This window comes from Neoarius graeffei, chromosome 20, assembly GCF_027579695.1.
Source record: "Neoarius graeffei isolate fNeoGra1 chromosome 20, fNeoGra1.pri, whole genome shotgun sequence".
NCBI lineage: Eukaryota > Metazoa > Chordata > Actinopteri > Siluriformes > Ariidae > Neoarius > Neoarius graeffei.
The window spans coordinates 36,064,946-36,080,231 of NC_083588.1; the positions used below are offsets into that span (position 1 = coordinate 36,064,946).

The 15,286-nt window shown below is 39.0% G+C and overlaps 1 protein-coding gene across 1 annotated transcript in view; it reads left to right on the forward strand.

Annotated features, from left to right (window-relative positions):
* Window positions 1-14,552, forward strand: part of zgc:171844 (uncharacterized protein LOC100151763 homolog) — a 71,458-nt gene extending 56,906 nt beyond the window's left edge. The window contains exons 5-7 of the mRNA XM_060902593.1: window positions 1,555-1,669; window positions 10,652-10,722; window positions 14,405-14,552. Of these exons, the coding sequence (XP_060758576.1) occupies window positions 1,555-1,669; window positions 10,652-10,722; window positions 14,405-14,523 (305 nt within the window). The 3' untranslated portion in view covers window positions 14,524-14,552. The remainder of the gene's footprint in view (window positions 1-1,554; window positions 1,670-10,651; window positions 10,723-14,404) is intronic.
* The last annotated feature ends 734 nt before the right edge of the window (window positions 14,553-15,286 follow it).

Here is a 15,286-nt window from a genome sequence, read left to right on the forward strand (position 1 = left end):
TCCAGCTTGCTCGTGACCCTGCACAGGATAAGTGGTTACAGATAATGGATGGACGGATGGGTTTTTAATGTGAGCTTCACTCTTCACGTCACACCACAAGTTCAGTGGAGTTCAAATCTGGAAACTGAGATGGTCATTGCAAAACATTTATTTTGTTGTCCTGAAAACATTTCCATTTTGTTTAATTAAATCATCTAGGATATCTGTGGCTGTAATGTTGTTGTATCTTGTTGAAAGATTCTGCTACAGCCAAGTCTCAAGCAGAGGCGATCAGGTTTTGAGCTAGCATATCCTGTTTTTAATTCTTTTACAATGTCATTAATTTTATCAAGAGCCCTAGACCAGTTGCTTTAAAACATCCCTGGAGCATCAGTGAATACAGTGGGCATCAGGTGCTTCCCCCATTTTTAAAGTATTTGTGGTGTTCATGGCTTCAAGTTCTCATCTGACCTCAACACACAATTCCACTTGTAATTCCAATGATTTTTAATAAAATTAATACCTTGCATTTTGCAGGTTTCTCTCCAGAAGCTTCTTCATGTAGTCATTTCATTTCAAAGAGCTTGTTGTTATGTAAGTGGTGTCTAACAGTTGAAATTTGACAACCATAGCAGTTTGCTCATTAGTTGAATTCCTGGCAAGTTTCCAACTGTTCCAGACATGCGAAAAGTTTTATTTTTGGCCCAATTAATTTTACCATCCTATCTAATTTTTTAAATCCATTACATGACTTTTACAGATCAACAACAATTCGTCTGATGTGTGCTTAAAGCTCTGTGGCAGGGGTGTTAATTATGCAGCCTGAGCTGGAAATGTCTTGATAAAATCCAGTCCTAATCCAGTCCAAGAAAAGAATTTCAAATCCATGCTTTAAATACCAATGTTCTTGTTTGAAGGACTGTAATAATAATAATACCAATAATAATAATAATAATAATAATAATAATAATAATAAAACAGCTAGTTTCTGTTATTCCGCTATCAGGCAAAATAGAGTAATAAACTCAGCTACCGACAGAATATGCGAGTGGCATGTAAGTGAAAAATCTGACATATAATCCCAATTCCATAATTGTCCATTTCTATAATCTATAATGCTAAAAAAAATTCAATTTCAAATACTTAGACAAGACACTGTATAGCAAAATCATATTTTTGGTAATGAATTACAGTCAGTTTTGTAGTTGATATGTTCAGTGTCATAAGAAATATTTAAAACAAAATTATATTAACAAAACAGTGAGCCACTCTATGCCTGATTGTAAGCCTGTTTTGCTCGAATAATCACTGCATGGTGTATGAGCTGCAGAGAAAATCAGACAACTGAATTCCATAACCAAGAGATGCAATAATATTTGTGGTAACTTTTATTTAAACCAATACCATGCATCATTACAAACAAGCTCCCATTTGAGTAAACTTAAAATCAATGAAAATTCAAATCCAAATAGTTGAGGTTATGAAAGTTAAAAAAAAAAACTTTGTAACTGCAAAAATCTCTAAAAAGTTCTATACGATCAAAGCTTCTCCATTAACTAATTTATGGTTTACTAGATAAAGACAAGTCCAGTGAAGACCGGCAGCGTGAGGACGAGCTGTTGCAGCAGATCCATAAGCTGGTGGAGACTCGGGACTTTCTGGTGGATGATGTGGAGTTTGAGAGACTGAGGTTTGTGCTTTTAGAACTGACTCCAATTGAGCAATTGAGGCCAATCCAGTTGTCTAGACCTTTAGATAGCCTGACTTAAAAGCTGAACAGGGAGACATGCCTGAGGGACAGTCTGTGATATCTATGGCCTCTGTGCCATTGCAAGCAAGTTGCTGTCCAATCAGCTGTATACCTTTAGTTCTCTCTGACATACACAGTCTTTTCTCATGTCTTCACTTCAGGGCTGACAATCTTACTGTGGTTCTTGTTCAAGAGAAATAAGATTCTTTTCTAGATGAAAAAGTGAAGGAGGTCATAGAGAGGTACATATAGCAAGGAGGATTGGGAGAGACAGAAAGCAAGAACTAGAGACATTTGGTGGGACACAACTGTCAGTTAGTATGGATCCAGTCGAACAACTGAATGTTATTTAATTGTATAATGAGCAAATAGCGAACGGGAGGGTGGCATGGTGGTGCAGTAGTGAGCATTGTCGCCTCACAGCAAGAAGGTTCTGGGTTTGAACCTCATGGGTGCCTCACTCCGGTTTCCCCCATAGTCCAAAGACATACGGTGAGGTGAACGGTCTACTCTAAATTGTCCATCGGTGTGAATGTGTGTGAAGGGTTGAGAGGAGAAAACCTCTATAATAATCCAGTAGAAGGCAATGAGAAACCACTACTGTAATATTCCCTACAACCTTTGATGGCTGGAAGAAAAGCCATTAGAGCGGCCACATCACTGTAGTGACATGCCAAACAGAGAGAGAACTAATGGGATGCCTGACTGTTTTATGGTCTGGAAAAAACCCCACAGTATTATACAACATTGTACAACAGTTATTTCTAGTCCACTACTTTGATTGGTTGACCACCGTTCCAAGATTGTTTATATTTAGTATAACCGCACCAGGATATTTCATTGTTTGTATCACTAAGCTTCTCTGTGTTCACTCCATAAAATTCCACTTCCTAGTTTGAAACAGTTGCTGCAGTCAGCTGACATGACAAACCATACATTTTTCATGAATCTAACTTAAAAAATGAAAGCTCATCAGATGAAGATGAAAAGGAAGAAGGGAAGCTAATTTTAGTCAAAATCAATGTGTTTTCTAAAATAAATGAAACAAGGTACACTATTTGACTATATTTCCATTTTCTTAAAGGACTCGTGCACTTAGTTGTGCATAATTTGTTTGTTCAGAAGAAAACAAAGTCAAGTTTTGATGAAAAATGCACCATTTCTGGAGAAACTTACCAAAAAAGGACCAAAGTGCTTTTTTTTATTGAAATTTGGATTAAACGTATTATTATAATAGGTCAATAATAAATATGGGTGGCATGGTGGTGTAGTGGTTAGCACTGTCACCTCACAGCAAGAAGGTCCTGGGTTCGAGCCCAGCGGCCGACGAGGGCCTTTCTGTGTGGAGTTTGCATATTCTCCCCGTGTCTGCGTGGGTTTCCTCTGGGTATGCCGGTTTCCCCCACAGTCCAAAGACATGCAGGTTAGGCTAATTGATGGCTCTAAATCGACCGTAGGTGTGAATGGTTGTTTGTGTCTATGTGTCAGCCCTGCGATGAGCTGGAGACTTGCCCAGGGTGTACCCCACCTCTCGTCCATAGTCAGCTGGGATAGGCCCCAGCTTGCCTGCAACCCTGTAGAACAGGATAAGCAGCTACACATAATGGATGGATGGATGGAATAATAAATATGTATACTCACTTTGATAATAGTGGGTTGTGATTTCCATCCTTATAACACATTTAGAAAATCATGGCTATGGGTCAAAACTACTAGGACACCCCAGATCCCACTTTAAAGGAGATATGCAGAGCCTTTATTTTTAAATAAATTTTTGATTGTATAGTATCTCCATCCTTGACTCTTGTATGCTGCATAAATGGGAATAAAAAATATATTTTTGAGAGTTAAAATCGACCACAAAGTTGGCATTCGAGCTGCCCCACTGAGCCAGCCAGCCCTGACTGCGTGACATCACAGCAGGAACTGGTTTTAAGGCTGAGGCCTTTTACAGCTATAGACCAAAGTAATTTATATGACTTTGAAAAATTTTTTAAATTACTTTGAAAAATATGAAAAATTTATGGTGAAAGTAAGAAATACCGTTACCGACTTGCTCTAGGGCGTAATTTTGGGTAGGGACGCTAGGGACGTGTCCCTACCAATATTCAGCCGCTACTGTGTAATCACGATCAATAAAACCGATGTCCTAACCTGAGCAATGATTATATGGCACACAAAGGGTCAAATGTATGACACTGCTAATAATCCCCTCTCTAACGTAGATATCATTCTCTGATTAGCTACCTGTTTCTCGCTAACTTACATGGTTGGCTATCCCAGCTGTCACTCCATCTGCTGTAAAAGCAGCACACTTCCCACAGCAGCCGTGACTACCCGCCCATCAACCCTCCGTATCTCACACGTACACACCTGACCTACCCCACGCACCCCCCACTCTCCGTCAGCTTACAAATTGAGCTGGACTTCGATGTCCATGCATGCTTGCCCTACGACTCGCATGCTGACTTGAGTATCATGGATGACGGCCCCCCTCCCAAGAAACGAGACATTCGTTCATTCTTCTTCAAAGTCAAGAATGCAAGTGCAGGGTTTCCGTCGAGCTTTAAAAACTCAACAAAATCCTTTTGATGTATGGAAACCCTTCATAAAAGTATTGCTGCGTGATATATATAATCACTAAATTATATATCCAAATATCATTTTAACTAAACTTGAGCTTAATTACAGAATAGAAAATGCCACCAGTAGCACCTATTTATGAGTGTCTCAATAAGGCAGTCAGTGAATTTTGAGACACCCCCCCATGTCAAACACTACAGATATTGAATTAAAAAAAAAACAATATTTAATGCTAAAAATGCTTAAAGTTTTTAATTCTTATTTTCATGTATTTCTGTGGAAGAGACAGAACGACTGCTTAAACACAAATTAGGAATTGTGTGGTGTAAAAGTAATAAATCATCAGATTCTACTAATGTTGGGTTAGGTGCCTTGCTCAAGGGCACTTCAGCCATGAATGGAGATGTTGGGAGAGGTAAGGGTGAGATTTGAACCTGCAACCCTGGGATCCAAAGACCAACTCCCTAACTATTAGGCCATGGCTGCCCTCATTAGCCTATAAGATCTGCATGACATGAAATTATGATTGCTAATGGGAAAAAAAAAAACACCTTTCGGAAGCTCTGCCTTAGATCACTTTTGTGTCCCCACCAATGTCAAAATCAAAGTTACTCCCTTGGACTTGCTCAACTAAGACTGATTTGACTTCATTGATTGTGGGTTGACTCTCATTAAAACAGGATAGGTGTTATAACTTATGCAACATACATGTACTGTGCATGCATGCATTTTCACTGATAAAACATGAAAGGCTAATTAAATTATCAGATGAACTGAGACAATCACATTCTGAAGCAAATTAAATAATCTTATACGGGTGACTTAAACACACAATACAAGTTACATGTATTAATCTAAATGCAGGTAAACAACGTGTTGTTTTTATATCCAAATGAGAGTCAGAGCTTACCCGTCTGTGTTCTCGCTTCTTGAAGGCCGATCTTGTGGCAGATTGTTTTGAAACAATCTGACTTTCAACTGTTTGTTCAGTTCTCCGTTCATTCACTTCTTCCACGTAAGGGCGAGATGGCAGCAATATCCAGTTTAGAAATCAGATGGCTGCTCCACTCATTCACTTTTCTTCATACTGTGTATTCCGCCATTACTGCTGGGCTCAGGCAATTACTAAAACCCAGGACGGAACAGGATGTCACCAGTTTTAGCAACAACTGCGGGGAGGTCACTGCCCGAGCGATGTGTCCTGTCCCGTCCCGGGTTTTAGCAACAACCCTCGGCTCACTCCGGGAGGGCTGGTGCAACTGAACTCAGTTTCCTTTTAAAATAAATAAAATAAATACTGTCCTTTTCTTGCAGTTTTTTTTAAATTGTTGGTACTGCTTTATTCTTCTTTAACCACTCTTTGGTAGAACGACTTGTGTGCTTAGGGTCGTTGTCTTGCTGCATGACCCACCTTCTCTTGAGATTCAGTTCATGGACAGATGTCCTGACATTTTCCTTTAGAATTTGCTGGTATAATTCAGAATTCATTGTTCCATCAATGATGGCAAGCTGTCCTGGCACAAATGCAGCAAAACAGGCCCAAACCATAGTACTACCATCACCATGTTTCACAGATGGGATAAGGTTCTTATGCTGGAATGCAGTGTTTTCCGTTCTCCAAACATAACGCTTCTCATTTAAATCAAAAATTTCTATTTTGGTCTCATCCATCCACAAAACATTTTTCCAATAGCCTTCTGGCTTGTCCACATGATCTTTAGCAAACTGCAGATGAGCAGCAATGTTTTTTTTGAGAGCAGTGGCTTTCTCCTTGCAACCCTTCCATGCACACCATTGTTGTTCAGTGTTCTCCTGATGGTGGACTCATGAACATTAACATTAGCCAATATGAGAGAGGCCTTCAGTTGCTTAGAAGTTACCCTGGGGTCCTTCATGACCTCGCTGACTATTACACGCCTTGCTCTTGGAGTGATCTTTGTTAGTCGACCACTCCTAGGGAGGGTAACAATGGTCTTGAATTTCCTGCATTTGTACACAATCTGTCTGACTGTGGATTGGTGGAGTCCAAACTCTTTAGAGATGGTTTTGTAACCTTTTCCAGCCTGATGAGCATCAACAACGCTTTTTCTGAGGTCCTCAGAAATCTCCTTTGTTCGTGCCATGATACACTTCCATAAACATGTGTTGTGAAGATCAGACTTTGATAGATCCCTGTTCTTTAAATAAAACAGGGTGCCCACTCACACCTGATTGTCATCCCATTGATTGAAAACACCTGACTCTAATTTCACCTTCAAATTAACTGCTAATCCTAGAGGTTCACATACTTTTGCCACTCACAGATATGTAATATTGGATCATTTTCCTCAATGAATAAATGACCAAGTATAATATTTTCATCTCATTTGTGTAACTGGGTTCTCTTTATCTACTTTTAGGACTTGTGTGAAAATCTGATGATGTTTTAGGTCATATTTATGCAGAAATATAGAAAATTCTAAAGGGTTCACAAACTTTCAAGCACCACTGTCTATGCTTTAAGAACCATGAGTGTTTTTTTTTCATAAGGTTTTGTCCTACAACATATTTTTGCACACAAGTCCAACCCACAAGTCATGCAGGCTTTTGTGTTATATTATAAGCAACATAGCTTTCTATGTACTGTATATTTAGGCTAGTTTCTGTGAAAGAAAAAAGGGGGAAAACAGTATGAGGTCATTTCCAGTATGAAGAGTTTGATTATTTCTGAAATGTCACAGAAACATTATAAAGAGAGAAAAAATGCAGCAGACTGACTGAAAGTGAACCTCCAGGGAAAAATAAAAGAGCAATAGCCCAGGGTGGATTAAAATTGGCAGTGACAGATCAGCAAATCTCCTCTTATGCCAACAAAATTAAATTTGTTTTGTCATGACTGCAAATTCACAGTGCCACTTCTTAAAGAACTTGATGCATCTGGAGAGTGTGTATCACGCACAAATTAAACTTCATGATATTTCCATCTAAAATTAATTCAAAGAAACAACAAGGACAAAGAGGACCAGATGTCACTTGACGATATTAACTAGATTAATGGTAGATCATTTTACTTTCCAGCGATTAATATTCTACTTGTGTGATTTATAGTTCCTTCTATGTATAAAGCCTACATAACCTATATCTGACCAACTGTCATCCAGAACCTACACTGTATACTATGTTATGTTTAGGGAAGTAGTCAAGACCACCACTGGTCAAGTACAAGACAAGTCCAAGAGCAGGACTAGCCAAGATTATGTTTTAATTTGGTCAAGGCCAAGCCAAGATCGAATCCAGATGAAAGTGAGACCTAAATCCATCAAATCCTGTTCAGGGTCAAGCTTTTAATTTGACTAGTTGACTTCATTTGTGCATTGTGCCAGTAATTAGGCAATGTTTTCTAGAAGAAAGAATTGGTTCTTGTCAACTCTGTGCATGCAAAAAAGAAAAGACAACACTAACATTTTTTTTTTTTTACAAAAAAAAAGATCAGTCAAGACCAAGACTATATTTAACAAGAACAATACCCAAGACCAAGACAAGTCCAAGTAAAACTGCCAATAAGACTAAAGCAAGTCCAAGTCAATATAGAAAATGTCTTGAGACTGAATTAAAGTCCTACAGCTGGAGTTATGTTAAAAATGGTTTCCTCCAACTCCTCTGATGAAATTGGGTAAATTGTTCCAGGAGAGTTATGTGATGAGATAATTATACCTAAATATTCAAAAGAAAGGTTTTTATCTTGGACATGGTTTCTATTATAAACATTTGAATGAAATCTGAGTTTTCCATTTCTCCCCAAAAACATTCTGCATCATGAGCAACTGATGCTGGAACTTTGCTGAAGGGAAACCCTCTGGGATATATTACCAAGAACAAAGAGTCTAGATCCTCACCAGTGATGGTTGGCATGAGGTAATCATGCCGTGACTGGAAAAAAAAATTACTAAAACAATTCTACTACCTGTCTACTACCTACTTTATGTAACTATTTCAAAATTATGGAATTATGGTTAACCATCATTGCATAAGGTCTCAATAAATGTATAAAAATAAATCACATATAGTATGCAGTGCAGCACACACACTGAAAGACAGATACCGGTAGGCAGCACCATTTGTGATTGCTAAGGAAGTGTTTCAAATCTGTAATCATGTCATGACTGTTCTGAATAGCAAGCATGGTAAACACAGTAAACACAAACAACAGGCTTGTTGTTAGCCAGCTCTTTTGTTCAAACAACACAAAATTTATGGTTCAGCTATTTGGGGAGGGGAAAAAAAGGATGATAGAGAAAATAATCCACCTTGTTTGTGTTCATTACACGTACAACTATATTTCACATGAGCCTTTGTGTTATGGATGTGCTGTTTAAGTATAGTTAGACTTCTCTGTCCTGTAGCTTTTCTCTTCAATATGGTCACCTGCCAATTCCCACCCACCTGTTAGGTCTCCCCTGTTCTCTGACAGCTGCAAACTGGGGACAGTGAAAGCTAACACTTGCTTTCCTCAAGACATGTAAAGCCAGCCACTGTGTCTTTCCAAACATGCTTCATCACAGGGCAATGTAACACACTTAGAGGAAAGTGCTATCTACCCTCTTCCATGTACATGAGCTCACCGTTGCCCGCAACTGGGCAGTATCACTGTGATTGACAGGGTAAAGAGAGTCATGCCATTCCCCTTCACACAGGGAACACTGCTTGTTTTGCTCTCTAGGACTCCTGCTCTATTCAGATCTCCTGATGAGATGGTGAATGCATTTCTGTTGCACCACTCAGGACCCTGCCTGATGGCTTTTAATCTAAACCACATCCTGAAGCAGTGGTTTATGCCCAACTGACATGCTAATGAAGTGTGACTTGTGATGTTGGGCCTGAAATCCATCCCCTTGGTGTGTTACAGTGAGTTCCCTTGTATAATCAAGTCAAGTTTATTTTTATAGCGCTTTTAACAATGGACATTGTCGCAAAGCAGCTTTACAGAATTTTAATCACTTTAAACATGAGCTAATTTTATCCCTAATTTATCCCCAATGAGCAAGCCTGTGGCGACGGTGGCAAGGAAAAACTCCCTCAGACAGCATGAGGAAGAAACCTCGAGAGGAACCAGACTCAAAAGGGAACCCATCCTCATTTGGGTGATAACAGACAACGTGATTATAACAGCTTTAACATGAAGTCTGTTTCGTTGATGTTATAACTCTTCATTGATGGAACCTTGAGTGCAAAACTGTTCATGACAACTGCAGTCATGAACATGCAGTCCTCAGCCATAAAAGCATTACTGTAAGTGTCCAGAGCGTCTTCCAAGTGTGACTTTCGATTGTCCATATGGGGCCGTCCTCCACAGGAGCGATGTGATGAGACTCCAACGAGACATAGGGCATCAGGATGGATCAGGCAGGTCCGAGGAGCAGAAGAGGTCAACATCTCGGTCTTAGGATTGACTTGTAACTCAGAAGGACAGACAGAGTGGTGGGGTGGAGAGAAAGAGAGAAAAAACACAGGTTGTTAGGTATGCCCAGTGTCACCTGATGAGTAGGAACAGTATACATTTTGTGCTGAGTGCAAGCAGGGATTCCGGAAAAGCTAACTATGACAGCGTAACTAAAAGGGGAGTGCCAGAAGGTAACACAGGCATGAGGGCGCCCCGGGACATAAAGCAGCAGCCACTACACCGTCAACAAACTTGAGTGAGCAAGCGAGTGGGGGATTGACAGCACCCATACATCCCAGTTTACCAAACACTCTATGTCTGAGGATCCTCCAGATCTACTCCTTTACCTCATAAACACTATTAACAAAAGGCTTGACTAAACAGATATGTTTTCAGCCTAGACTTAAACGCTGAGACTGTGTCTGAGTCCCGAACATTACTTGGAAGGCTGTTCCATAACTGTGGAGTATAGCCATCACGTTTTACAGAACGAAATGTCTTAAAACATTGTTACACCCATTGTTTTGTTAATTTGAAATACAAAAGCCACAAATTAAAATAGAAAACAAATTAGCTGCTTGCTCTTTTCGCCTGTCAGTAAATGCCACTGAGTGACATGGCCATCAGCAAGTAAAGAGCTGGGTGGTACAGAGGAAGAGAGAGAGGAGCTGAAAGAAATGTCAAAGTCTTTCAATCATTTAAACCTCTTCTGTCAGCTGGAAGGGAAGCGCAATGATTGCTTTGGATTTGAGCATAATTTACATATGTGAATATATGCAGGAGATAACTGTCTTCAGCATCAAAATGATTTGTATTTATTTACCTCCTTCTCCTGCCATTATCTGTTATTTGTGCACATTTGTGCATTTGATATTAAGACAGCTTGCCTGATTCATGCACATAATTCTGCCTCTGCACAGGGAGCAAGAGGAGGATAAAGAGATGGCTGAGTTCTTACAGGCAAAATTTCCTGCAAGCACTATCAAGAAAAGTACGTATATGAGGCTAATAAAAATGATTTGTGCTCATAATGCAGCATTGAAAGCATGTCTTTTTTAAAATGCTATTAACTCCAGTTTGTTCTGAGAAAATAATACTCTGTATTTTTGCTGAGATGCTTAAACAGCATTTAGGAAACAAAACCCCTCTTTAAAACACATTGAGCCTTATTTAATATACGGTACTATGCAAAAGTCTTAGGCACCTTACTAGTTTTTTAATACAAACTTTATTACAGATTTCTATTTTATGACTGCTACATTATTGAGTCAGGACAAACACATTTTAGATTCCAAGCATCAGTTTCCCAGCACAAAAGTTGATGTTACAGAAAAATGTTTGTAGGTCAGTTAAAGAAAGCAACAGATACTTAGATAAGAGATACTTTTCATGCAAAAAAACATAATGAAGCCTGCTGGGTTTTTCTGCAAATATAAGAAGTAAGTGTGACAGTCAAAGTGTCCAGAAGAACTGTGGCTGCTTCTGCAAGATGCTACAAAAAAACAAACAAACTCATTTCCTTAGAAAACTACACTCATTGTACCTGAGACTACTATTTTTTTAAGCAAAGGGTCATCACACCAAATATTGAGTTTGTTTCATTGATTGCTGTTTATTGCTCTTTATAGTATTTTAAGGCAGAAATGTTTAATTATTTTGAAGGCATCTTTGCTGTACAGCGTTTCTTTGCATGTGCCTAAGACTTTTACACAATATTGTACTGTATAATATCATAAAAATGTCACATTTTTGGTGGTGTAGTGGTTAGTCCTGTTGCTTCACAGCAAGAAGGTTCTGAGTTCAAGCCCAGCGGCCGGCGAGGGCCTTTCTGTGTGGAGTTTGCATGTTCTCCCCGTGTCTGTGTGAGTTTCCTCCGGGTGCTCCGGTTTCCCCCACAGTCCAAAGACATGCAGGTTAGATTAACTTGTGACTCTAAATTGACCGTAGGTGTGAATGTGAGTGTGAATGGTTGTCTGTGTCTATGTGTCAGCCCTGTGATGACCTGGCGACTTGTCCAGGGTGTACCCTGCCTTTCGCCCGTAGTCAGCTGGGATAGGCTCCTGCGACCCTGTAGAACAGGATAAAGCGGCTAGAGATAATGGATGGATGGAATAATAATAATAATAATAAAATTATACATATGGGTGACAAAAAGTCTGTTAATTTCAGCGCACCCAGCTGTAGACTCTACAAGTCTCTGGAACGGTACTGGAGAGATGAACAGCATTATTCCAGTAGATAGTATTTCTTCAACTGGTGTTTTAATAATGGTGGTGGAGAACGCTATCTAAAACTTTGATTCAAAGTCTCCCATAGCAATTAGGTTGAAATCTGGTGACATTGAGAGCCAAAGCATATGATTTACATCTCTTTCATCATCATCAAACCTTTTAATGAGCCCTTTTGCCCTGTTGATGGGGATATTGTCATCCTAAAAGAGAGCACTCCCATCAGGATAGAAATGTTTTGCATGCATTTCACATTTACAATCTAACATTTCTTATCATACATACAGATACGTGTCACATGCTCATTAATGTTTCTTGAAAGAGCATTTGACACGTATCTATATGTATGATGATAAATGCTTGATGCTAAAGCTTTTACTGTAGCGTTTACCATATTTTCTTTCTGGAGACACTACTGTGGTGATTAGAGAAGGTTGAGCTAAATTTACATAGAATTCTGTGCATGTATTTTGTCTGCATTTATCTGACATGTAGTGTAGACAGTGCTTTACCATTTTAGTGATTTTGGATGAAGCCTTTTTTGAGGAATCAAGGCTTGCATGTGAATCAGAAAATGTAAGTAAAAAGGTAAATGTCCATTCATAGGTCAATGTGTAGTACTAAAACTAATGTAATTTTCTATTTTGTAGACTTACAGTCTTGCCACATACAGTGGATATAAAAAGTGTACACACCCCGTTAAATGATAGTTTTTTCTGATGTAAAAAAAAAAAATGAGACCACGATAAATAATTTGAAAATTTTCCCACCTTTAATGTGACCTATAACCTGTACAATTCAATTGAAAAACAAACAAATCTGTTAGGGGGAAAACATAAAAAATAAAAAATGTACAATAAGCTGGTTGCATAAGTGTGCACACCCTTAAACTAATACTTTGTTGAAGCACCTTTTGATTTAATTACAGCATTCAGTCTTTTTGGGTCGGAGTCTATCAGCCTGCCACATGTTGACTTGGCAATATTTGCCCACTCTTCCTTGCAAAAGCGCTCCAAATCTGTCAGATTGCGAGGGCATCTCTCTTGCACAGCCCTCTTCAGGTCACCCCACAGATTTTCAGTTGGATTTAGGTCTGGGCTCTGGCTGGGCCGTTCCAAAACTTTTTTGGGGTCATTGTCGTGCTGAAAGACGAAATTCCTCTTCGTTTTCAGCTTTCTAGCAGACACCTGAAGGTTTTGGACTAAAATTGACTGGTATTTAGAACTGTTCAGAATTCCCTCCACCTTGACTAAAGCCCCTGTTCCAGCTGAAGAAAAACAACCCCGAAACATGATGCTGCCACCACCATGCTTCACCGTGGGTATGGTGTTCTTTTGGTGATGTGCAGTGTTGTTTTTGCACCAAACATACCTTTTGGAATCGTGGCCAAAAAGTTCAACCTTGGTTTCATCAGACCATAACACAATTTCCCATATGCTTTTGGGAGAGTCAATGTATGGTTTTTTTTTTTTTGAAAAATTTAGCCAGGACTGGATGTTTTTCTTTGACCCTACCTCATAGTCCAGACATATGGAGAATACGGGAGATTGTTGTCACATGTAGTACACAACCAGTACTTGCGAGAAATTCCTGCAGCTCCTTCAGTGTTGCTGTAGGCCTCTTGGCAGCCTCCCTGACCAGTTTTCTTCTTGTCTTTTCATCAATTTTGGAGGGACGTCCAGTTCTTGGCAATCTCACTGTTGTCCCATATTTTCTCCACTTCTTGATGATGGTCTTCACTATGCTTCATGGTATATCTTATGGCGTGGAAATGTTTTGTACCCTTCTCCTGACTGATACCTTTCAACAGTGAGATCCCTCTGATGCTTTGTAAGCTCTCTGTGAACCCTGGCTTTCGCTGGAGGATGCAACTGAGTAAATGTCTGAACTTTATTTGGGGTTAATCAGAGTCATTTTATTTGATGGCAGGTGTGAACCCAAAAAGACTGAATGCTGTAATTAAATCAAAAGGTGCTTCAACAAAGTATTAGTTTAAGGGTGTGCACACTTATGCAACCAGCTAATTGTAAGGTTTTTTATTTTTTATGGTTTTCCCCCCGAACAGATTTGTTTAGTTTTTCAATTGAATTGTACAGGTTACAGGGCACATTAAAGGTGGGAAAAGTTTTGAAATAATTTATCGTGGTCTCATTTTTTTACATCAGAAAAACCTATCACTTTAAAGGGGTGTGTACACTTTTTATATCCACTGTTAGGTTTAGTATTATTCTTATTATTCTTATATATCTTTCTGGGTGAACCCCAACATCCACTGTACTCTTTTACATACAAAATGATAGAAACTAGAATGGAAATATATGATTCTTAAAAGGTTTCTTTTCATTGGAAAATAGTTTTCTAAAGGTTTTTATCTCAAACACAGAGATCAGTGTACTTCTACTTGAACAGAGTGTTCAGTGTTCTCTCTCTCTCTCTCTCCCTCAGGTTCCACTCAGAGGAGAAGGATGACCTCTAGGGCCCAGCAGGTCTCCTCTCCAAAAGTGACCAAGGCTGGCCTTACCCTGCTTAAAGAATGCTGTGGTGTTTCCTGTTCTGTCATGTAGTATCGGAGACAATGAGAGTGGCTACAAGAATGAGAGAAGAAGTGAGATTTAAAAAAAAGTAAAAAAGTACAGAAAGAGAAGAATGTACCGTAACTGTAGACAAGAGGCTTTCTACACATCAGTATATTTTCTGAGGTACTGAGGACTAGTCTTATTATTGATGTGCAAATTGTGTAAATTATTTTTGAAATCAACAATGAGATCAACATTATGCAATGTTATACAAGTGAATTTATTGTAATTACGCAGTAGTGTGTGTGTGTGTGTGTGTGTGTGTGTGTGTGTGTGTGTGTGTTACTCCTATTATGAAGTGTACACAGGTAAATTTAAACCCTTCGGTAATCAATAGTTTAAATTAACAGTATTTTCTCTTGTTGTCTGTCCTTGTGATAACGAAAACAAGGTAGCTGTTGGAGTTGCATCAACTGCTAACTTCACTATATTATGTTTGTCAGTGCAAGCTTGGTGTCCTTGCAATGTTCTCCAAACGAATACAGCTCTATTTCCCATTTCCCCTACTGAACCATTGACATGTCCTTGTGTCTGAGAGAGAGAGAGAGAGAGAGAGAGAGAGAGAGAGAGAGAGATTAGGATGAGTAACAAGAAAGAGATTACATTACATTACAAATTAAACAGGCAGAGTCAAAAGAAATGGACACATAGACTAGACATGGAGCAGATCTAAGCAGAATCAAGAATAGCAGTTAAAAGGGATTTGAACATATTTGTGTGCTATTATGTGATACGTGACTAGGTTCAATTT